The sequence below is a fragment of the Salvelinus fontinalis genome, chromosome 8, assembly GCF_029448725.1.
Source record: "Salvelinus fontinalis isolate EN_2023a chromosome 8, ASM2944872v1, whole genome shotgun sequence".
Lineage (NCBI taxonomy): Eukaryota > Metazoa > Chordata > Actinopteri > Salmoniformes > Salmonidae > Salvelinus > Salvelinus fontinalis.
In genome coordinates this window covers 36,582,154-36,606,728 of record NC_074672.1, presented here as the reverse complement: position 1 = coordinate 36,606,728, position 24,575 = coordinate 36,582,154, and the positions used below count along the sequence as shown (strand labels likewise).

At 41.1% G+C, this 24,575-nt stretch overlaps 1 protein-coding gene across 2 annotated transcripts in view; it reads right to left on the bottom strand.

The window, feature by feature from the left end:
* LOC129861188 (cadherin-4-like) overlaps positions 1–24,575 on the bottom strand; it is a 532,557-nt gene that overhangs the window by 27,741 nt on the left and 480,241 nt on the right. For both annotated transcript variants that reach the window (XM_055932380.1, XM_055932379.1), the window contains one exon: positions 19,469–19,624. In XM_055932380.1, coding sequence (XP_055788355.1) covers positions 19,469–19,624 — 156 coding nt within the window. The remainder of the gene's footprint in view (positions 1–19,468; positions 19,625–24,575) is intronic.

Sequence of the window (24,575 nt, the reverse complement as noted above, 5' to 3'; positions counted from 1 at the left end):
TGACTCGTTTCAGGAAACGAGGCGGATGTCACGCGTCACTACTTCACAGGAGCAGCACTTTAACGTTTTTTTTTTTTTTTTCACCTTTATTTAACCAGGTAGGCAAATTGAGAACACGTTCTCATTTACAATTGCGACCTGGCCAAGATAAAGCAAAGCAGTTCGACACATACAACAACACATAGTTACACATGGAGTAAAACAAACATACAGTCAATAATACAGTGAAAAATAAGTCTATATACAATATGAGCAAGTGAGGTGAGATAAGGGAGGTGAAGGCAAACAAAATATATATATAAATAAATAAAAATATAAAAAGGCCATGGTGGCGAAGTAAATACAATATAGCAAGTAAAAAAAAAGTAAAAAAGTAGAGATAGTAGAGATAGAAAAAAGTAGAGATAGAAATAATGGGGTGCAAAGGAGCAAAATAAATAAATAAATAAATACAGTAGGTAAAGAGTTAGTTGTTTGGGCTAAATTATAGATGGGCTATGTACAGGTGCAGTAATCTATGAGCTGCTCTGACAGCTGGTGCTTAAAGCTAGTGAGGGAGATAAGTGTTTCCAGTTTCAGAGATTTTTGTAGTTCGTTCCAGTCATTGGCAGCAGAGAACTGGAAGGAGAGGCGGCCAAAGGAAGAATTGGTTTTGGGGGTGACCAGAGAGATATACCTGCTGGAGCGCGTGCTACAGGTAGGTGCTGCTATGGTGACCAGCGAGCTGAGATAAGGGGGGACTTTACCTAGCAGGGTCTTGTAGATGACCTGGAGCCAGTGGGTTTGACGACGAGTATGAAGCGAGGGCCAGCCAACGAGAGTGTACAGGTCGCAGTGGTGGGTAGTATATGGGGCTTTGGTGACAAAACGGATGGCACTGTGATAGACTGCATCCAATTTATTGAGTAGGGTTCTGGAGGCTATTTTGTAAATGACATCACCGAAGTCGAGGATTGGTAGGATGGTCAGTTTTACAAGGGTATGTTTGGCAGCATGAGTGAAGGATGCTTTGTTGCGGAATAGGAAGCCAATTCTAGATTTAACTTTGGATTGGAGATGTTTGATGTGAGTCTGGAAGGAGAGTTTACAGTCTAACGTAATTTTTAAATGTTTATCAAAATGTTTTTATTGGGCAGAAATGCCTTCTGGAACACGTGAACTTTAATTTGCCTTAAAAACAAACTTGTCTGCCATATGTAAGAAAAAGTGAGGAACCTTCCTGCTAGCCATGATTGACTGAGATAATAGTTCGGATTGGTCTGCCATGTAGCAAGCTTCTGTCTATAACATGAGCTGCTTAGTACGTGTAAGTAATCCTTTCTAAAGTGGCTTTTTTGAAAGATACCACAAAGAACTCCGCAAGTGTTGTTAATGCTCTCCACTTTCTGGAGGAAGCAGAGTGTGATAGCTAAGGAGGTGGGGAAAATTCCGGCATTTGATTGCAAATGCGGAGGGACTCGAAAAGAGAACACAGAAATCTGTAAAATGCCTGTCTGGATGACATCTTCAAACTAAGGGCAACCATGGCATCCGTGACAGAGAGGGAGAAGCGTTTATCCATGTATACGGGTAAGGGAGTCTAGCTAGCTAGATTTTCAGAAAAAATATGGGTTTATTGGTGTTAAAATGCACACTACAAAATTGGTCCAGAATCTCCAATACCTAATTCTCAGGACTAGTTTCTTGAAAGTAACAAAAAACAAAATTCCCTCGTTTTAAAGAGCTGGCTTCCCTTCAAAATATGATCTATTATTTTGTTTACTTCTTCTCCTAGTCTTCTTGGATCTCAGTCCAACATTCTGTGGTTGGTTTATTTGAAAGGGAATCCCAAAATCTCTTAATCTTATAGCCCACATCACAAACACAGTGAGTCAATGTGAACTGCTGCTCGACTGTATCCTATCCTAGAGCAACAGCAGCGGTAGGATTTCACACATAGTTTGGACATATAATTAATATCAAAATCTATACAGACAGGAAAGCCTGTCCAGATATCCTTTCTCTCCCCAGACATCTGAAAGAAAAATGTTTTGATAAAGAACACTGCAGGAGACAAATGCTGGTAATATACCTTGGTTAGCCGTAGAGGATATGTTAAGATTCAATAAACATCTGTGCTCTGTTTTTACTGCACCCAGGGAGAGGGTCACACTGATCTCTTTTTAAAATCAAGGTGTTATATTTCACTATTTGACCTTACTAGGATGCTTTATATCATCGACAAAGATTTATTCAACTTGTCCCTGTAGACTGCGTGAAACGACAAAGGTTTAGGAACAATTCGGCGTTTGAGATGGACCACTAGGAATCAGGATGACATCAACATTCCACTGCAACAGGCAAATATGTAGCCTGTTAGAATGTCTGAGATGACTATCAACAGGACACATGAGCGGATGTACTAAGACCTTCCACCAACCTATCTGATTCTCTGGGTATACGCTTCAAAAGAGAGAACAGGGGAGGAGAGGAGGAGAGTAGGAAAGGAAGGGAGGAGGGAAAGAGATAAATGGAGGAAAGTGGAGGCAAGGGAAAAGTAAAATAAAAGGAGGAGGGAAAGAAAAGTGAAGAGAGGAGAAGGGAGAAGGGGAGGAATGTATGGTTACAATTTGTAGCAGCAGAACCTTTCTATTATGTGATTCTGATCGGACAGTGAGAGGGTGTCAGCCGGGGTATCGCCATGACAACTATCTATTAAAAACCTTCTTACCCTCTTGCCAGGAGTGTTGTGGCCTTGTGACAGAAGGAGGACGCACCATCCACTTCCTTTCTCTAAGGCAGGTGAACATCCTCTCCAATCTCTCTACTTCCCTCCCCTCTCCTCTCTGCACCTCACAAAAATTGCATCACCGGGTCTCCCAAAGGTTAATTTGACTTTTCTTTTTCCCCGGCATTGTCTGATCTGGCCCTGCACCCAATATCCGCACACTGCCATCACTCCCTGCTAAAGCGCAGTCTGGGAGCCCACAAAGCTTTATCTCTCTCCCAGCGCTGCGCTACGCGGCGCCGACACCCTGATTCAATAACACCGCTAGTCAGAGATTACAAGCCGTATTTAAAGGTCCACTGCAGCCGTTTCTTTATCTCAATATCAAATAATTTCTGGGTAACAGTAAAGTACCTTACTGTGATAGTTTTACATTAAAATTGTCAAAAAGAAATCAAAATAGCTTCTTAGCAAAGGCAATTTCTCAATCAAGAATGTTGCTGTCTGGGAGTGGAAAACTGAAAATATGCTGTTATTGGCAGATAGATTTGGAACTAGGGATGGGTATCGTTAAGATTTTAACGGTATTACTACTCTTACCGATACTGCTTATCGATCCGGTACTTTAACGGTATTCTTATCGGTTATTTTTGTTATTTTTTACAAAAAAAAAAAACTAATTAAGAACAGAATTAACATTGCTTTATTTCTGTAAATGTTAAATAAATACAATAAACAATTAGTTACAGCAAAAGAAACAGGAATGTTTTGAACAAATCACTATTATAGACTAATGTTGTGATGATGGAAATGTAAAACAAATTAAATAAACAATATTTTCCTGCAAAAGAAGTCGGGACCTCTCCTGGCTTATTGTGTTCCCTGCAGTCAAAAATACCCTCTCGCTAGAGGTGGAGGAGGCTTGAGCACAAGGGTAGCTTGTTGCAATGTTTGTGAGGAGGGGCAGAGTAGCTCTCTTCTCCCACCACCACATCACAGGATCTTCAGCCATGGGGATGGGAGGCAGGCCTTTGTAGAGCTCAACCTCTAGGTGAACACGCTCGCTGAGGGTGAGGGACGAGGTGTCCTGTTGGATCGTCAACCTCAACTCCCTGTCCTCCTCTGAGAACAGCTCCTCCAACGCAATCCTTGTTTTGTTCAATGGAGGGACAGTCTCCAAAAAATGTGATCATATTACTCCAGTGCTAGCTTCCCTACACTGGCTTCCTGTTAAGGCAAGGGCTAATTTCAAGGTTTTACTGTTAACCTACAAAGCGTTACATGGGCATGCTCCTACCTATCTTTCCGAGTTGGTCCTGCCGTACATACCTACACGTACGCTACGGTCACAAGACGCAGGCCTCCTAATTGTCCCTAGAATGTCTAAGCAAACAGCTGGAGGCAGGGCTATCTCCTATCGATCTCCATTTTTATGGAATGGTCTGCCTACCCATGTGAGAGACGCAGACTCGGTCACAACCTTTAAGTCTTTACTGAAGACTTATCTCTTCAGTAGGTCATATGCTTGAGTGTAGTCTGGCCCAGGAGTGTGAAGGTGAACGGAAAGGCTCTGGAGCAACGAACCGCCCTTGCTGTCTCTGCCTGGCCGGTTCCCCTCTCTCCACTGGGATTCTCTGCCTCTAACCCTATTACAGGGGCTGAGTCACTGGCTTACTGGTGCTCTTTCATGCCGTCCCTAGGAGGGGTGCGTCACTTGAGTGGGTTGAGTCACTGACGTGATCTTCCTGTCTGGGTTGGCGCCCCCCCTTGGTTTGTGCCGTGGCGGAGATCTTTGTGGGCTATACTCGGCCTTGTCTCAGGATTGTAAGTTGGTGGTTGAAGATGTCCCTCTAGTCGTGTGGGGGCTGTGCTTTGGCAAAGTGGGTGGGGTTATATCCTTCCTGTTTGGCCCTGTCCGGGGGTATCATTGGATGGGGCCACAGTGTCTCCTGACCCCTCCTGTCTCAGCCTCCAGTATTTATGCTGCAGTAGTTAATGTGTCGGGGGGCTAGGGTCAGTTTGTTATATCTGGAGGACTCCTCCTGTCTTATCCGGTGTCCTGTGTGAATTTAAGTATGCTCTCTCTAATTCTCTCCTTCTCTCTCTCTTTCTTTCTCTCTCTCGGAGGACCTGAGCCCTAGGACCATGGGTCAGGACTACCTGGCATGATGACTCCTTGCTGTCCCCAGTCCACCTGGCCTTGCTGCTGTTCCCGTTTCAACAGTTTTGCCTGCGGCTATGGAACCCTGACCTGTCCACCGGACGTGCTACCTGTCCCAGACCTGCTGTTTTCAACTCTCTAGAGACAGCAGGAGCGTTATAGATACTCTTAATGATCGGCTATGAAAAGCCAACTGACATTTACTCCTGAGGTGCTGACTTGCTACACCCTCGATAACTACTGTGATTATTATTAATTGACCATGCTGGTCATTTATGAACATTTGAACATCTTGTCCATGTTTTGTTATAATCTCCACCCGGCACAGCCAGAATAGTTTCTGTACAGCACTTTGAGATATTAGCTGATGTACGAAGGGCTATATAAATACATTTGCTTTGATTTGTATCTTCATGCTTCACAGTGAAGTACTCTTCCAGTTTTTGGAGGATGGGTATGATCTGTCCACAGGTCGCATTCTTTTCACATGACACACACAGTGTGGATGTATAGAGGATTCTCATGAGCTGAACAAACTCCTCAGCCTTATGGAAGTCCTCGTCCATCAGACGATCCAGATTGTCCTTGGTCATTGCTTTTCGCAGTCGTGGGTCCAATGCTGCTGCTTGGATCGCTGGATACTGCTTCATGAATCTCTCTATCGTTAGATAGAGTTCCATCTGGTCTTGACATCAAGGATGAGTGAGTGTTGCAGAAGGCCCGAAACAACAACAAAAAACAACAAACATTTAATTAACGCACACTTGAATATTTAATGAAATTGTTAAATGTGGGAATTTCAAAATAATACTTTAATAGTACCAAGGAGCCTTCTGGTTTTCTTACCAAGGAGCCTTCTGGTTTTCTTACCAAGGAGCCTTCTGGTTTTCTTACCAAGGAGCTGCTGGTTTTCCTTCAAGACTATTTTGGACATCGAGGATCTCTTGAACCACACGACCAGCTCTGATTCGGACTGCCCATTTATCAACGGAAGTCATTTTGTAGATTTTCTGCGCTGCCAGATTCAATGAATACGCAAAGCATCCTATTTTTAGGATGTGTAGACTCTTGATGGCAACAGCCATATTGCCAGCATTATCAACAGTCACAGCTACAATCTCGACTCTAACTCAAACTCTTCCAGAATGTCTGAGATCTCCTCTACCAATACTTCGCCAGTTTGCGATTTGTACACTGTCCTGGTGTGGAGGACCTTCTGTTTTACACTGCCCTGGCTTGTGTAGTGCACTGTAACAGTGAGATAGTGGTCCTGACAGAGGCTGGTCCACCCGCCTGATAATGATGACCAGCTTTGGCACGTCCTTCAACTCAATGATCACATTGGCCTTTTCTACACCATACCAGGTAGGAATTAATGTGTCATTAATGTATCTCCTGGAGGGAGGGGTATTTTGGGGGTTGAGTGCCTTGCTCATCTCCCTACATTAAAAAAAATATTGTTTTCCTGTGTTGAATTATCATTATTGAATTATTGTGTTGTTGTGTTTTGTATTATGGAGTGATGGGACTAACATACAACCCTTTATACTACTATATCCTAAAAATTAATACAACTCAATATATACTGGTAGGACTGATCACCGACAATGAACGAGAGAGCCGATAGGGAGGAGGTCAGAGACCTGGCTGGGTGGTGCCAGAATAACAACCTATCCCTCAACGTAACAAAGACTAAGGAGATGATTGTGGACTACAGGAAAAGGAGGACCGAGCACGCCCCCATTCTCATCGATGGGGCTGTAGTGGAGCAGGTTGAGAGCTTCAAGTTGCTTGGTGTCCACATCAACAACAAACTAGAATGGTCCAAACACACCAAGACAGTCGTGAAGAGGGCACGACAAAGCCTATTCCCCCTCAAGAGACTGAAAAGATTTGTCATGGGTCCTCAGATTCTAAAAAGGTTCTACAGCTGCAACATCGAGAGCATCATGACTGGTTGCATCACTACCTGGTACGGCAACTGCTCGGCCTCCGACTGCAAGGCATTACAGAGGGTAGCCCAGTACAAACCAAGCTGCCTGCCATCCAGGACCTCTATACCAGGCGATGTCAGAGGAAGGCCCTAAAAATTGCCAAAGACTTCAGCCACCCCAGTCATAGACTGTTCTCTCTTCTACCGTATGGCAAGAGTGCCACGTCTAGGACCAAAAGGCTTCTCAACAGTTTTTACCCCCAAGCCATAAGACTCCTGAACAGGTAATCAAATGGCTACCCGGACTACTTGCATTGTGTGCCCCCCCCAACCCCTCTTTTACGCTGCTGCTACTCTCTGTTTATCATATACTGTATGCATAGTCACTTTAACTATACATTCATGTACATACTACCTCAATTAGCCTGACCAACCGGTGCCCCCACACATTGGCTACTCGGACTATCTGCATTGTGTCCCGCCACCCTCCACCCGCCACCCGCCAACCCCTCTTTTACGCTACTGCTACTCTCTGTTTATCATATATGCATAGTCACTTTAACCATACCTACATGTACATACTACCTCAATCAGCCTGACTAACCGATGCCTGTACATAGCCTCGATACTGTTATCGCCTCGCTACTTTATATAGCCTCGCTACTGTTATTTTTCACTGTCTTTTTACTGTTGTTTTTTATTTCTTTACTTATCTATTGTTCACCAAATACCTTTTTTTTACTTAGAAATTGCACTGTTGGTTAGAGCCTGTAAGTAAGCATTTCACTGTAAGGTCTACACCTGTTGTATTCGGCGTACGTGATAAATACACTTTGATTTGATTTGATACTGACAGACTGTTACCTAAAACCCTTGGACTCCACTGTTGCAAAGGGGTGTAGGCCTTTCACTATGAACTTGGTCACGGCTAGGTGGCACTCATTCACCCTCTCCTCAGTCATCCTCCCACTAGCTGCCAGAGTGAAGGGGCTTAAGGCTTGTCTTTGGCTTGGACCAGCGGTATTAGAGGGAGGAGTGGGTTGGTTCATTGTAGCTGCAACTTTAACAAAAAAGTAGCAAAATCTTTAAATGGGTGATTGAATTTATGAACGCACCCATAGCTAAACAATCAGCTGGCTAATGGTTACTTTGATCATGAACGCATGTTCGCATGATTTAGCTAACACCATGTGTGGGTTCTAGGCTGCTAGCATACATACCTAACATAGATAGGGTAACAAGAGATGAACTACGAGCTAGGCAGTCAAAAACTCTACATTTCTCTGCCTGTACATGATGCAATTTCGATAGATGTTTGGACAGATTGCTCGTGATTCAGCCCTTACAAGCAAAAGTCTTGTTGCACATGTGGCAATGAGCATTGTCAGCATCGACTCTGGTGAAGTTTAACCACACTTTTGAACGTTTAGTTCTCTCCGCCATCGTCACGAATTAAGAGCAGGGTCTTTCTGGTGTGTGTGTATGCTGTAGCGTGTGAGAGACACAGGCTCCACGCGAGAGAGATCTCTTCTGGATTGGGAATAGAGAAAATGCCTCATAGACGAATGTCTTCATCTTATTGCAAGTGTCGTGTCTTTGGCATCATTAAAGTGAAGACTGTTATTTTATCAAATCAATTCTCTGTAATTATTATTACGTGATTAAACTAATCATGTAAATGTAATTAACCAGGAAGTCGGTACACCAAGGAAAATCTTCAGATTACAAAGTTATAATTTTCCTAATATAACTCTTCAGATATTTTAATATCCGATCAATTAAGTCTTCTAATTAATGAATTATTCTTTACCTCACGTTAGTCTCATTCCAAACGTCATAAATTGTTGGTTATCTGCACGAACCCAGCCATTACTATGAATCATCCACACACCAATTATCTTAATAATTTATTTACTAACTAACTAAATAATCACAAAAATGCATAAACAAACAAACAGTAGATATGGTTACAAGGAAAGGATAGGGGGGGTTCCCTAGTGGGCTAAGCCGACATGACGGCTTGGTGGACAAAGGGAAGTGGGTGTGGACTGAGAAGGGCGGGAAAGACAAAAAGGAGTCACTACACAGTTGATCATTATATTAATTGAAATGCTAATCCTTTGCACATGAACGCTCACTTATTTGGGAATAATTACGATCAATATATATTTACGCTCAGTGTGTCATCGTGATCTCTGTTGGAATCGTCCGTCTTTCTGTCAGAGAGTTCGTCCGAGCGTCTCTCTTTCTGCATCCCTGAAGTCTTTCGTGGTTAGAATGGGTACTTCAGAGTACCATTCAGAAATGTTCTCATTAGAAAAGCTGTTTCGGCGGTTGTTGGTCTTCGCATCCCAGGTTGACATAATCTAGCTGCAGACTAGTAATTAGTATTGAAGATTTGCTCTTATTCTGTCGGGATCGATAGTCTCAGAGTTTAACCATTTCCCGCCGTGAAGCCAATGCTCCACGTGGTATGGTTAGGAATTCAACAACCATTACAACCTTAGCGTAAACTGAGGTTTTTGTGGTCTCTACTCAAACCTTTGCCCCCTCAGCTGACCGAGGTATGCATGGTCTCTACTCAAACCTTTGCCCCCTCAGCTGACCGAGGTATGCATGGTCTCTACTCAAACCTTTGCCCCCTCAGCTGACCGAGGTATGCATGGTCTCTACTCAAACCTTTGCCACCTCAGCTGACAGAGGTATGCATGGTCTCTACTCAAACCATTGCCCCCTCAGTGTCCATCGAGGTACTTGTGGTCTGAAGAAGATTTCTTCAGGAGAGGGTTTTATTTGTAACAGTAGAAAAGGGCTGTCCCATGAGCCAGATCATGTCTGTGCTCATGGGGGCGGGCCAATGGCTTAGTTCAACTTTAAAAGGGAATACAATTCTCTCACATTAACCTGTTGAGGATGGGGGCGCTGTTGAGACTATTTATGCTAATTGGGTAATTTTTGAAACGGCTTCCCACAAAATCCTTGATCGTACAATATGCATATTATTATTATTATTGGATAGAAAACAGTCTATAGTTTCTATAGGAGTTGAAATTTTGTCTCTAAGTGGAACAGAGCCCATTCTATAGCAATTTCCCTGACATGGAGTCAGATTTCAGAAATGTTGGCCACTGTTCTGAAGTCAGTTAAAAGGGCACTGTTATTGCTATGACTGTACGGACACTTCTTACGTCTTCCCCTGGATGCCTTTACGTGATGACGATTCCAATGGGGTCGATTGCGCGTTCACAGGCCCTATAAATCAAAAAACCCTGTAGCTAGCAAGTCTTTTCTTGGTGCGTCACGCGCGTGGAGGACACCGACCCTCTCCTGTTCCAAGCGTTAGTTTAGCCTGTTATATTTCTCCGGTCATCTTTTCACTCGTTATAGGAGTTAAAAACATCATAAGGTAGTTAATTTAAAGCGTTTTATAGCAATTTATATCCGTTTAGTGCGATTTTGGGACATTTATTTTTGAAACGATGTGAATAGCTGGGCACGCTTTTCAGTTCATCCCGAACGCAGTTGGCATTTCCACATGGCAAGAGGACAGCTTTCCACCAAAAGACGATTACTCCCAAGAAAGGATCCTTTGCCCAAGATACTGATGGAAGAACAGCTCAAGGTAGGACATTTTTATTATGATAAATCGTGTTTCTGTCGAAACATTTTAGTGGCTTAGGACGCCATGTTTTTTGACGTAGCTTCGCTTGGCGCAAACTGTATTGAAAAGTAAGGATAAATTAAAAAATGTAATTCCGCAATTGTATTAAGAATTAAATTGTCTATCAATCCCTGTCCACCCTATATTTTTTAGTCACGTTTATGAGTATTTATGTATAAGAGTAGATCACTGTCTAAGTGGCGCAAGGACATTTTCTGACCAGCTTGTCTACATTTCACATTGTCTAACCATGATTTTGGTGGCTAAATATAAACATTTGCGATCAAACTCTATATGGATTGTGTAATATGATGTTACAGGAGTGTCATCGGAAGAATTCTGAGAAGGTTAGTGAAAAAATTAATATCTTTTGGCGATGTTGACTTTTATCGCTCACTTTGGCTAGAATCAATGCTGGGCTGCTATGTGCTATGTGCTATGCTAATATAACGATTTATTGTGTTTTCGCTGTAAGACACTTAGAAAATCTGAAATATTGTCTGTATTCACAGGATCTGTGTCTTTCGATTCGTGTATGCTGTGTATTTTTACGAAATGTTTGATGATTAGTAAGTAGGTAAACACGTTGCTCTAAGTAGTTTTTCTATTCCATTTGTGACGGTGGGTGCAATTGTAACCTATGCCATCTACCTGAAATATGCACTTTTTTCTAACAAAACCTATCCCATACCATAAATATGTTATCAGACTGTCATCTAATGAGTTTTTTTTGTTGGTTAGGGGCTATAAATATCTTAGTTTAGCCGAATTGGTGATGGCTACTGGTGTTGGTGGACAAATAAAAGATGGTGGATTATGCTAATGTGTTTTTAGGTAATAGATGTACATCTTTACATATTGTGTCTTCCCTGTAAAACATTTTAAAAATCGGACATGTTGACTGGATTCACAAGATCTGTGTCTTTCATTAGCTGTATTGGACTTTAATGTGTGAAAGTTAAATATTTTAAAAAAATATTTTTTTTGAATTTCGCGGCACTGGTTTTTCAGTGGGGGGGGGGGGGGGGTGTGCCGCTAGCGCCACGCTGATCCTAGACAGGTTAACGGTTTAAGAGTCTCCAGCTTCAGAGACTTTTGCAGTTCATTTCAGTCATTGGCAGCAGAGAACTGGAAGGAGAGGCGGCCAAAGGAATAATTGGCTTTGGGGGTGACCAGTGAGATATACAAGCTGGAACGCGTGCTACGGGTGTGTGCTGCTATGGTGACCATTGAGCTGAGATAAGGCAGGGCTTTACCTAGCAGAGACTTGTAGATGAGCTGGAGCCAGTGGGTTTGACGACGAGTATGAAGCGAGGGCCAGCCAACGAGAGCATACTGGTCATAGTGGTGGGTAGTATATGGGGCTTTGGTGACAAAACGTATAGCACTGTGATAGACTGCATCCAATTTGTTGACTAGAGTTTTGGAGGCTATTTTGTAAATGACATCGCCAAAGTCGAGGATCGGTAGGATGGTCAGTTTTACGAGGGTAATGTTTGGCAGCATGAGTGAAGGATGCTTTGTTGTGAAATAGGAAACCGATTCTAGATTTAATTTTGGATTGGAGATGTTTATTGTGAGTCTGTAAGGAGAGTTTACAGTCTAACCAGAAACCTAGGTATTTGTAGTTGTCCACATATTCTAAGTCAGAACCATCCAGAGTAGTGATGTTGGACGAGCAGGCAGGTGCGGGCAGCGAACGGTTGAAGTGCATGCATTTAGTTTTACTTGCATTTAAGAGCAGTTGGAGGCCAAGGAAGGAGAGTTGTATGGCATTGATGCTCATCTGGAGGTTAGTTAACACAGTGTCCAAAGAAGGGCCAGATGTATACAGAATAGTGTCGTCTGCGTAGAGGTGGATCAAAGAATCCCCAGTAGCGAGAGCGACATCATTGATGTATACAGAGAAGAGAGTCGCCCGAGAATTGAACCCTGTGGCACCCCCATAGAGACTGCCAGAGGTCCGGACAACAGGCCCTCCGATTTGACATTTGACACTGAACTCTATCGGAGAAGTAGTTGGTGAACCAAGCGAGGCAATCATTTGAGAAACCAAGGCTGTTGAGTCTGCCAATAAGAATGTTGTGATTGACAAAATCGAAAGCCTTAGCCAGGTCGATGAATACGGCTTCACAGTAATGTCTTTTAACAATGGCGGTTATGATATCGTTTAGGACCTTGAGCGTGGCTGATGTGCACCCATGACCAGCTCTGAAACCAGATTGCATACCGGAGAAGGTACGGTGAGATTCGAAATGGTCGGTAATCTGTTTGTTAACTTGGCTTTCAAAGACCTTAGAAAGGCAGGGTAGAATAGATATAGGTCTGTAGCAGTTTGGGTCTAGAGTCCCCCTTTGAAGAGGGGGATGACCGCGGCAGCTTTCCAATCTATGGGAGTCTCAGACGATACGAAAGAGAGGTTGAACAGGCTAGTAATAGGGGTTGCAACAATTTCGGCAGATAATTATAGAAAGAGAGGGTCCAGATTGTCTAGCCCGACTGATTTGTAGGGGTCCAGATTTTGCAGCTCTTTCAGAACATCAGCTATCTGGATTTGGGTGAAGGAGAAGTGGGGGAGGTTTGGGCGATTTGCTGTTACGTCATTTCACAAATAGTTTAATCTTTACTCATTAATTTTATACAATAATTAGACGCAACCCTCATAACAGAGTCACCTGTATAAACAGAGTTATGGTAATGTGGCTCTATTGTCTTTCATGAGGTCACAAACATGAAACAAAACAGACCGGGTCGTAGCTGGCTTCCCCACCGACCGTTTACACATTCTCCAAAACATGGATATTGTTCAGTTCTCAAGTTCTGTGATGTAGAAGAAGTTCCTTTGTTCTACTGTGAAACTCTCTCTCTATATATACTGCATGGCCAGGAGGAGAGAGTCTCCTCCAGGAATTTACAACCTGAGATAACAGAACCTGGGTGTACGAGAGAGAGAGGGATGCCACGATCTATACCCAGAAAGGCCCACCTCATGATACAAGTTAGAAACGGTTGGTGAGATAAAATGTGCAAGATAATTTATCCAGTACTGAAAGCAGAACCGATAACGTCGGAGTATATCGATACTCCGGTCTTTCATAACTTAGCCCCAGAGCCTATTTAATAACGGGTTTCGGTACCCATCCCTATTTGGAACTCTGTCTTATTGGTTTACTAACTCATTTGCCTCATGGTGATGTCACCATGGAAGGCCAAAACTCCATCCCACCTAAACAGCATGAAATATCAGGCAGTTTTCAGCTCTTACACTAAAAGGGCATTAAACCATCCTTTTACAATTTTAAAGTATTATTTCAACCTCATAGTGTGGAAATATATATAAAACACATGAAAATCACATTGTTAACTGCCCTGGGCCTTTAAAGAACACAAGAACCCTGAACCCTTTATAAAAGTATTTTTCCCTTGGATGCACTGATTGGATGTCCTGCTACGAATTGAAGCATGCTTGTTTTGGAGTTAAGGAAGATCTGGCCTTCCAACTTTTCTAGTGTCGTTGTTTAAAACTTCTCTAGGATAGGGGGCAACATTTTCACGTTTGGATGAAAAGCACACCCAAATTCAACTGCCAGCTACTCATCCCTAGAAGATAAGATATGCATATTATTAGTAGATTTGGATAGAAAACACTCTGAAGTTTCTAAAACTGTTTGAACCATGTCTGTGAGTATAACACAACTTATTTAGCAGGCAGAACCCCGAGGACAAACGATTGAGATTGTTTTTTTTTGAGGTCACTCTCTTTTCAATGTATTTTCATTGGCATTCAAGATTTCTAATTGACCTTCTTGCAGTTCCTACCGCTTCCACTGGATGTCAACAGTCTTGAGAAATTGGTTGAGGGTTTTTCCTTTGTGTAATGAAGAAGTAGCCCTGTTCAGAATGAGAGTCGAGTGAAGTGTACTTTTTGTTTGAGGCGCATGACCAGAAAGCATGCTACAGTTTGTTTTAATCCTGTAGTGAACACAGATCATCCAGTCTTCAATTTTATCGATTATTTACGTAAAAAAATACCTAAAGTTGTATTACAAAAGTAGTTTGAAATGTGTTGGCAAAGTTTACAGGTAACATTTGAGATATTTTGTAGCCACGTTTGAGCAAGTTGGAACCGGTGTTTTTCTGGACCAAACGCGCCAAATAATTGGACATTTTGGATATATATCGATAGAATTAATCGAACAAAAGGACCATTTGTGATGTTTATGGGACATATTGGAGTGCCAACAACAGAAGCTCGTCAAAGGTAAGGCATGAATTATATATATTTTTCTGTGTTTTGTGTCGCGCCTGCAGGGTTGAAATATGCTTCTCTCTCTTTGTTTACAATGTTGCTATCCTCAGAAAATAGCATCGTTTGCTTTCGCCGAAAAGCCTATTTGAATTCTGACATGTTGGCTGGATTTGGTATCTTTCATGTGTGATTTACTGAAAGTTTGATTTTTATATTATTTTATTTGAATTTGGCGCGCTGCATTTTCTCTGGCTTTTGGCAAAGTGAGACAGTAGTATAAATATGAACTTTATCGAACAAAACATACATGTATTGTGTAACATGAAGTCCTATGAGTGTCATCTGATGAAGATCATCAAAGGTTAGTGATTCATTTTAACTCTATTTCTGCTTTTTGTTACTCCTCTCTTTGGCTGGAAAATGTGGCTGTGTTTTTCTGTGGCTATGTACTGACCTAACATAATTGCAAGGTGTGCTTTCGCCGTAAATACTTTTTGAAATCAGACACTTTGGCTGGATTAACGAGAAGTTTATCTTTAAAATGGTGTATAATACTTGTATGTTTGAGGAATTTAAATTATGAGATTTCTGTTGTTTTGAATTTGTCGCCCTGCAATTTCACTGGCTGTTGGTTAGGTGGGACGCGATCTCGTTTAGACAACTAAAATCACAGTCTTATCATCACAAAAAGACAGTATTATCGTCTTTAATTTGGATATTTTCTATACAACGTAAAGTATGTAAACATCATATACAGATTATGAAAACTCTTCAAGTTACAATGTTTTCGTTAGAACGTCCTCATTTAACTTTTAATTACATCATTATTCCCACCCATTCGGATTATGAAATATATTGTCCCAGAGTCCATTTATTTGATATTTTAGTTTTAGGCTGTAAACTCTTCACAAGGCACAAAGACATTCCAGACACCCAAACTAGGTGCCATAAAACTCCCACCTTCAACCCTCTCCCCCTCTGTGGGAGAGAAATATCTCTGTAGAGCTGATCCACTGTAACCTGATCCTCAAAGGCCAGTCATGACAGGAGCAATTTGTAGTTGCTACATCCATTTTTGGATTTACAGTTGAAGTCGGAAGTTTACATACACCTTCGCCAAATACATTTAAACTCATTTTTTCACAATTACTTACATTTAATCCAAGTAACAAATCCCTGTTTTAGGTCAGTTAGGAGAACCACTTTATTTTAAGAATGTGAAATGTCAGAATAATAGTAGAAATAATGATTTATTTCAGCTTTTATTTCTTTCATCACATTCCCAGTGGGTCAGAAGTTTACATACACTCAATTAGTATTTGGTAGCATTGCCTTTAAATTGTTTAACTTGGGTCAGACATTTAGGGTAGCCTTCCATAAGCTTCCCACAATACGTTGGGTGAATTTTGGCCCATTCCTCCTGACAGAGCTGGTGTAACTGAGTAAGGTTTATAGGCCTACATGCTCGCACAAACCTTTTCAGTTCTGCCAACAGATTTTCTATAGGATTGAGGTAAGGGCTTTGTGATGGCCCCTCCAATACCTTGACTTTGCTGTCCTTAAGCAACTTTGCCACAACTTTGGAAGTATGGCGGTTTTGGGGCAGTGGCTTCTTCCTTTCTGAGCGAAATTTCAGGTTATAGGACTCGTTTTACTGTGGATATAGATACTTTGTACCTGTTTCCTCCAGAATCTTCACACGGTCCTTTGCTGTTGTTCTAGGATTGATTTGCACTTTTCGCACCAAAGTATGTTCATCTCTAGGAGACAGAACGCGTCTCCTTCCCGAGCGGTATGACGGCTGCGTGATCCCATGGTGTTTATACTTGCGTACTATTGTTTGTACAGATGAACGTGGTACCTTCAGGCATTTGGAAATTCCTCCCAAGGATGAACCAGACTTGTGGAGGTCTACAATTCTTATTCTGAGGTCTTGGCTGATTTCTTTTGATTTTCCCATGAGGTTAAGCAAAGATGCACTGAGTTTGAAGGTAGGCCTTGAAATACATCTACAGGTACACCTCCAATTGACTCAAATGATGTCAATTAGCCAATTAGAAGCTTCTAAAGCCATGACATAATTTTCTGGAATTTTCCAAGCTGTTTAAAGGCACAGTCAATTTAGTGTATGTAAACTTCTGACCCACTGGAATTGTGATAAGTGAATTATAAGTGAAATATAAAAGAAATAAAGACCTTAATTCTGAAACTTGTCAGTCTATTCTTGTTCTGAGAAATGAAGGCTATTCCTTGCAATAAATTGCCAAGAAACTGAAGATCTGGTAAAACGCTGTGTACTACTCCCTTCACAGAACATAGCAAACTGTCTCTAACCAGAATAGAAAGAGGAGTGGGAGGCCCCAGTGCACAACTGAGCAAGAGGACAAGTACATTAGAGTCTAGTTTGAGAAACAGACGTCTCACAAGTCTTCAACTGGCAGCTTCATTAAATAGTAACCGCAAAACACCAATCTCAAAGTCAATAGTGAAGAGGCAACTCCGGGATGCTGGCCTTCTAGGCAGAGTTGCAAAGAAAAAGCCATGTCTCAGACTGGTCAATAAAAAAGAAGATTAAGATGGGCAAAAGAACACAGATACTGGACAGAAGAATGTTTGGAAAAAAGTGCTATGGACAGACGAATCTAAGTTTGAGGTGTTTGGATCACAAAGAAGAACATTTGTGAGACACAGAAAAAATGTAAAGATGCTGGAGGCGTGCTTGACGTCATATGTCAAGCATGGTGGAGGCAATGTGATGGTCTGGGGGTGCTTTGGTGCTGGTAAAATCATTATTTATAACCTTGTCAACGTCTTGACTATATTTCCTATCATTTTGCAACTCATTTCATGTATGTTTTCATGGAAAACAAAGACATTTCTAAGTGACCCCAAACTTTTGAATGGTAGTGTATATGTTTATATAAAATATAATCTTGTTTTATTTCGATGTTTGTAAACATTGTAAATATAAACAAACACTAAATAGCCTCATAGCATGGTTAAAACAATACTTTTTATATCATGGATGGTCAGTCCTTGCATGGTTACATTTTTCCAGCCTAATCCTTCATCTTTTTACCAAAACGGAAGCAGGGCAACCATTTTGTTATTGTTTCATCTGTGGATTTGCAATTTAAACAGCTGCATATTATCAAGATATCATTGTGTCACCAACAAAAAGGTAAACAAATAGGCCTATAGCAAATGCAGTAAATGCCATTAATTTTTCAAATGTAAATCACCCTTTTCAGTAGTGCTCAAAGCATGCCATTCCATGAGCTCAGTGTTTCTTTTCAACTCAAATCAATGAGCCAAATCAGTCCTCCATGACAACAAAATCATAAACAACAGAGTAGGGCTGGCTAATAAGTCCTTAGTTTTGGGGTCATGCTCAAGTAAAACAATTTGGCTAATCTATACTTCAATATTTCCAAGTCCTATTCTTGGAGATCAAGGGGTATAACATTTATTGGAATGACTGGAATTCTGATAGACTTTGGTTTTTAATGTAAATATATAATTTAATCACATTATTATATGTAGTAGAAAGCAATGGGTTAGAAGAAGTCTAGATAACCAACCCATAAAGTAAAATTGAACATCCATATATGGCCAGCTATGTAAACTTTAACATTGATTTATCCTGCAATAGATGTCGGTTGTCTTCTTCTAGTGCCTCCTCGGGGGAAAGTAATCTAAAAGTAACGGAATGTAATCAGATTACGTTACTGAGTTTGTGTAATCCAAAAGTTACATTACCGATTACAATTTTGGACAGGTAACTAGTAACTGTAATGGATTACATTTAGAAAGTGACCTACCCAACCCTGATGTCGGATGACAAAGCTGACAACAATGTCGCTTTGAGGAAGTATTCCTCCCCTTCAAGGGTATTAAAGTTGTAAGATAATGAAAGATAACTTTTACCACAATTATTTTTTCTTTAATGAAAAAAGCTGGATGGTAGTTTCATAGCTTATGTTATTTTAGTCTTCCTTACATAGAGTACAGATTATATAGCTTCTGAGTCAGAAGTTATGACTGTGTGGCTACATTTGGTTCTTTACCAAAATTTGACAGAGACACATCCAGCCTGGGCTTTAATCCAAGAACCCGTCACCAAGCCTGGGGCTTTCTTAACAAATCACCCCATCGATCCTGCATCCTCCTGGGCATACTTCTGCCCTGCTCAGCCTCTCAATGGAAAGCTGGGCCTCTGAGTTCAACAAATAAACAAAGACATGTCAAACAGAGCGAGAGATGTGAGGAGCAGGGAGAGAGAGAATGCAAGATATGCAATTGTGGAGATAAAGCAGCAAGCATAATTCCTACAGTAGCTACATCAAAGTGGTATATTAATTATAATACTTAGTTGGTGTTAGCACGGAGCTTAAGGGCAAAATCCCACATGGGCCACATACAGAAGATGTGTGTGTAGGTTGCATGGTTAAATTAAGTATGCTAAGCATATTATTAACTTTACAGCACCTGAGGTGGACGCTACTCTGGTAATAATGCACTGTGTATGTGTGTGTGTGCGTGTCTGCGTGCGTGTGTGGTGTGTGTGATCCACAGTGGTTGAGTCATTTTCATGGTCTGTATGAGCGTTTTTCTACTTGTTAAATGTCACGTGGCTGTAGCCACCACTCCTCACCCTTCACTCTCTCAATCAATAGTCCATCTGGACAACCGGCCAGCCTGTCACCAACTCATTACAGAGCTGTGTACGTGTAGTTGTGTGTGTGTGTGTTACTCACATGGTAAGATGATCTTCTCTCTCTGTCCAGCGGCTTGGTGACGAACATCTTGCCGGCGACAGGGTCGATACTGAACACCTCATTGGGTGGCTGGTCCGCTCCCACCCCTGTGATGCTGTATCGGATGGAGATGTTCCGGTCCTGGTCCGAACGGATCTGCACCAAGACACACAGACACAGAATGTCAGTTTTTACTCTGTGGTCTACTACTGTTTCTGAAATGGGTTCATAACACATATGGGAGATTGGAGAAAAACCAAAGCCTTGACAGATCTGTTTGTTCCCTAGTGGTAGATGCTGATGCTGCATACAACAATAATATCACACATTGATGGTACACACATAATCTAGTGTTTTCCACAATAGTAGCCATCCAGAAACCCCCAGGACAAAATGTTTTGCAGAAGAAGCTCTATTTTGGTGGCCTCTGGTATATTCTAATGCCTTTATTCCAACCCAAAATACACAGCAACATTATTGAATACTTTATTGAATTTACCTCCCAGATTGGAATATGTGGTGTGGCATTGTGTAGAAAGACACGACTTTTCAATTTAAATTACTGAAAATGTATGAATTCAGTGTATTGTTTGTTGTTTTGGATATCGTTAAGGTCTAGGCCTATATGTTCAGTACTATTTTGTAATTAAGAGAACATTAAACTTTTTTAAACATTTAACCTGTCTCTCTTGAGATTTAAGTCCTATTTACAGTTTTACTGCAAGATATGAATTACCACAATGATGTTTGTTCTTCAAATTATGTATTTATTCAATCAGAATAATTAAGTAAATAGCCAACATTATCTTGAAAAATAAATTAAAGGTTATATCTTAAGTATTATATCTTTCAGATTTTACATAGCCTAGATTAATAAAGAATGATCATTAGGTAGGTGTCACGCAGTGACAATAGAGAGCCTTTGTTTTCCTATGGTATAGTAAGTCAGGGCGTGACTGGGGGGTTTCCTAGTTATTCTTTTCTATGTGGGGTTCTAGTTTAGTTTTTCTATGTTGGTGTTTGGTATGATTCCCAATTAGAGACAGCTGGCTATCATTGTCTCTAATTGGGGATCATATTTAAGTAGCATTTTTTCCACCTGTGTTTTATGGGATATTGTTTTGAGTTTGTGCACGTAGCACCTCTGTAGTCACGGTTCGTTGTTTGTTTTGTTTGTTCTTTCTTTGTTGTTTTGTGCGTTTCAAATAAATATTATGTGGAAATCATATCGCGCTGCAGTTTAGTACGATAATTATTCCAGCGAACATGACAGTAGGGCCCTATGAAATCTGTTTTATGTTTTGGCTGAGGCCCCCCCCCCCCCCCACACACACACACACAAATTCCATTTTCTCTACTTTATTTTTCATGGTTTCAGTTTTTCCAAAAATGTTCAGGTTTTCGCTCTCTCAAAATCACACCTTATAAATAGAAAAACAACACAATTGGATGTTTGAAGTCCACAACAATGCATAAACCACATCAGGAGACCACTTTTGAGGTCTGGGGAAAATCTGAGAAATGTAGATTTTTGATGTAAGTTACCCTTTAATTTAAGTGTGCACTTAGCAAGAAGCTGTTGTTTAGCAATGTTTTTGTAGCTCACATGTGATGGCAGAGTTTGCAAAACAAATTGATTAAAACAATCATGATATCATTCTGCTAGGTAAGCATAGGCTACTTTGTAGTTAACATTTTATTGAGACGGTTTTTGTGAAAGCCTTTCCATCTACCAGAAGACTGTTTCTATTAGCATCATCACTAACGGCTACACAAACACACAGGGTCTTTCTCATTGCCTCTTCAGAATGTTGCAGAAAATATGAATCACTGATGCATTCTGTTCACTTCCTTTCCCTGTCATCGCTCGCTTTGTGACTGACAGGCGCAAATTCTATCAATAGATTGCTAGAAGATGCATATTGTTCATTCTAGCGGGACAGGGCTCGACGGACTACCGAATAAAAATAAATAAATAGCTTAGTTAATATGAAGTGGGAAAGTATATGGCTGAAAATGAGTCTGTAACCGGCTGATTAGTCGATGACCGTCGCTAATGTAAAACACTGCATAATCTCCTCCATGCCACTTCATCCATTGGTGTGATTGGTAAGGTGTTTATTCCAGGACTAGATCATCATATAGAAGCTGGGAGACCAATGATACTGTGGGCCAGACCCAGGGGACAATCATCACATATTATATATTCATCAAAAATAGACATATACGTACACACACACACACACACACACACACACACACACACACACACACACACACACACACACACACACACACACACACACACACACACACATCATAGCTCGGCAGTGGATTTTATTAGTGCTATAGAATGGTGCACAACCTTAGTATTTCAAACAGGAAATTCACTATTTCTCTTTCTTTCAAGGGATGGAAAAATAAATCAACAAGCATTTGGCAAAGATAATTGTTCTTCTGCTTGACAATTGGAGATGTAAAAAGCTCTTACAGGGACTGTGCTTAGAACACTGTCACAACATGAGCAAAAAAAGACAAATAAGAACATTTAAATGTCATCTTGTAAATACCATAAATAGGAAAGTGACAGCAAACAAATTAAGAATAAACCGTTTCAGAGAAAAACAAAGATTAACGTCTCTTGGGTAGGGGGCAGCATTCGGAATTTTGGATGAAAAGCATGCCCAAATTAAACTGCCAGCTATTCATACCCAGAAGAGAAGATATGCATATTATTAGTAGATTTGGATAGAAAACACTCTGAATTTTCTAAAACTGTTTGAATCATGTCTGTGAGTATAACATATGCTAACTTATTTAGCAGGCGAAACCCCGAGCACAAACCATTCAGATTTCTTTTTTTTTTGAGGTCACTCTCTTTTCAATGGATTTTCATTGAGAACTTCTTGCAGTTCCTACCGCTTCCACTGGATGTCAAGTCTTTAGAAATTGGTTGAGGTTATTCCTTTGTGTAATGAAGTGTCCTGTTTGTTAGAAGAGCATGACCAGAAAGCTAGCTACAGTTGGTTTTAATCCTGTATTGAACACAGATCATCCCGTCTTCAATTTGATTGATTATTTACGTTAAAAAATACCTAAAGTTGTATTACAAAAGTAGTTTGAAATTTTTTGGCAAAGTTTACAGGTAACCTAATTTGGAACCGGTGTTTTTCTGGATCAAACGCGCCAAATAAATGGACATTTTGGATATATATCGACGGAATTAATCGAACAAAAGGACCATTTGTGATGTTTATGGGACATATTGGAGTGCCAACAACAGAAGCTCATCAAAGGTAAGGCATGAATTATATTTTTATTTCTGCGTTTTGTGTCGCGCCTACAGGGTTGAAATATGCTTCTCTCTCTTTGTTTACAATGGTGCTAACTCAGATAATAGCATCGTTTGCTTTAGCCGAAAAGCCTATTTGAGTTCTGACATGTTGGCTGGATTCACAACCAGTGTAGCTTTAATTTGGTATCTTTCAGGTGTGATTTAATGAAAGTTTGATTTTTATAGTAATTTTTATAGCAATTAATTTGAATTTGGCGCTCTGCATTTTCTCTGTCTTTTTGCCAAGTGAGACAGTAGCGTCCCGCCTAAACTCACATTTTGGATATAAATATGAACTTTACCGAACAAAACATACATGTATTGTGTAACATGAAGTCCTTTGAGTGTCATCTGATGAAGATCATCAAAGTTTAGTGATTCATTTTATCTCTACTTCTGCTTGTTGTTACTCCTCTCTTTGGCTGGAAAAATGGCTGGAAAAATGGCTGTCTTTTTCTGTGCTAACCTAACATAATCGTTTGGTGTGCTTTCGTAGTAAAACCTTTTTGAAATCGGACACTTTGGCTGGATTTACAACAAGTGTATCTTTAAAATGGTGTAAAATACTTGTATGTTTGAGGAATTTAAATTATGAGATTTCTGTTGTTTTGAATTTGGCGCCCTGCAATTTCACTGGCTGTTGACGAGGTGGAATGCTACCGTCCCACATACCCTAGTGAGGTTAACCTAAGGAGAGAACAGCTGGAGATGTATTACACACGACTGTACAAGCACACATGCACACACACACATATTCACAGCTTTCAATAGCAGAAGAGCTAATAAGTACATTACGTACACTACACAGAGTGTGATTTGGGCTGAAGTGCAGAGCAATTGGGCTTCATTTGTAGGGGTCTTTCCTTTAGCTCCCAAATAAGGTCCTAGTCAGCCCTCCAACCTCCTTCCATTAGAGGAAAGGGTGCTAGTACTGCTATTCCAGCAATAACACACAAACACACACACACGCACGCACACACAGTCCTCCTATCCACCACCTCATCTCCAATCAGTGATTATTCCAGGAGAAAGCCATGAGTGCTCCTAAAGAGAAAGAGTCCCCCCAAAGTTGTCTCCATCTTTCAGCACTCATGGTACCAATTTGGCAGTCCTTTTGACACACCAGGGAGAGAATGGCCTGAGACTAACAAGGGCCAGGGAAGGACTAGGACATATTATATCAGACAGGTGTCATCCAGACTACTCCTAACACCACTATAACAACCTGTCAAAATCGTCCTCATCCTCTTCTCCTTGCACTCTCCACTGTCAATACGCTGTAATAATACCATATTCCACATCACGCCAGAGTCCTTTCATATGCCAAACACACACACACACACACACACACACACACACACACACACACACACACACACACACACACACACACACACACACACACACACACACAGACACACAGACACACAGACACACAGACACACAGATACACACACACAGACACAGGCACAGGCACATACACACACACAGACACACACACACACGCATGCACACACAAGCACGCATGCACGCAGGCACACACACACAGGGAATGGGAGAGATGAGATGGAGATAATGTCAAATTACTAAAGATAAAATGTAAAAAGTGAACCACACATGTTCTCCTTCTGAAAGATCAGAGGATCAGAGGACAGAGTACTAATGCAGTTTGGAAGAGCTGCTGCTGGTGTGTGTGTGTGTGTGTGTGTGTGTGTGTGTGTGTGTGTGTGTGTGTGTGTGTGTGTGTGTGTGTGTGTGTGTGTGTGTGTGTGT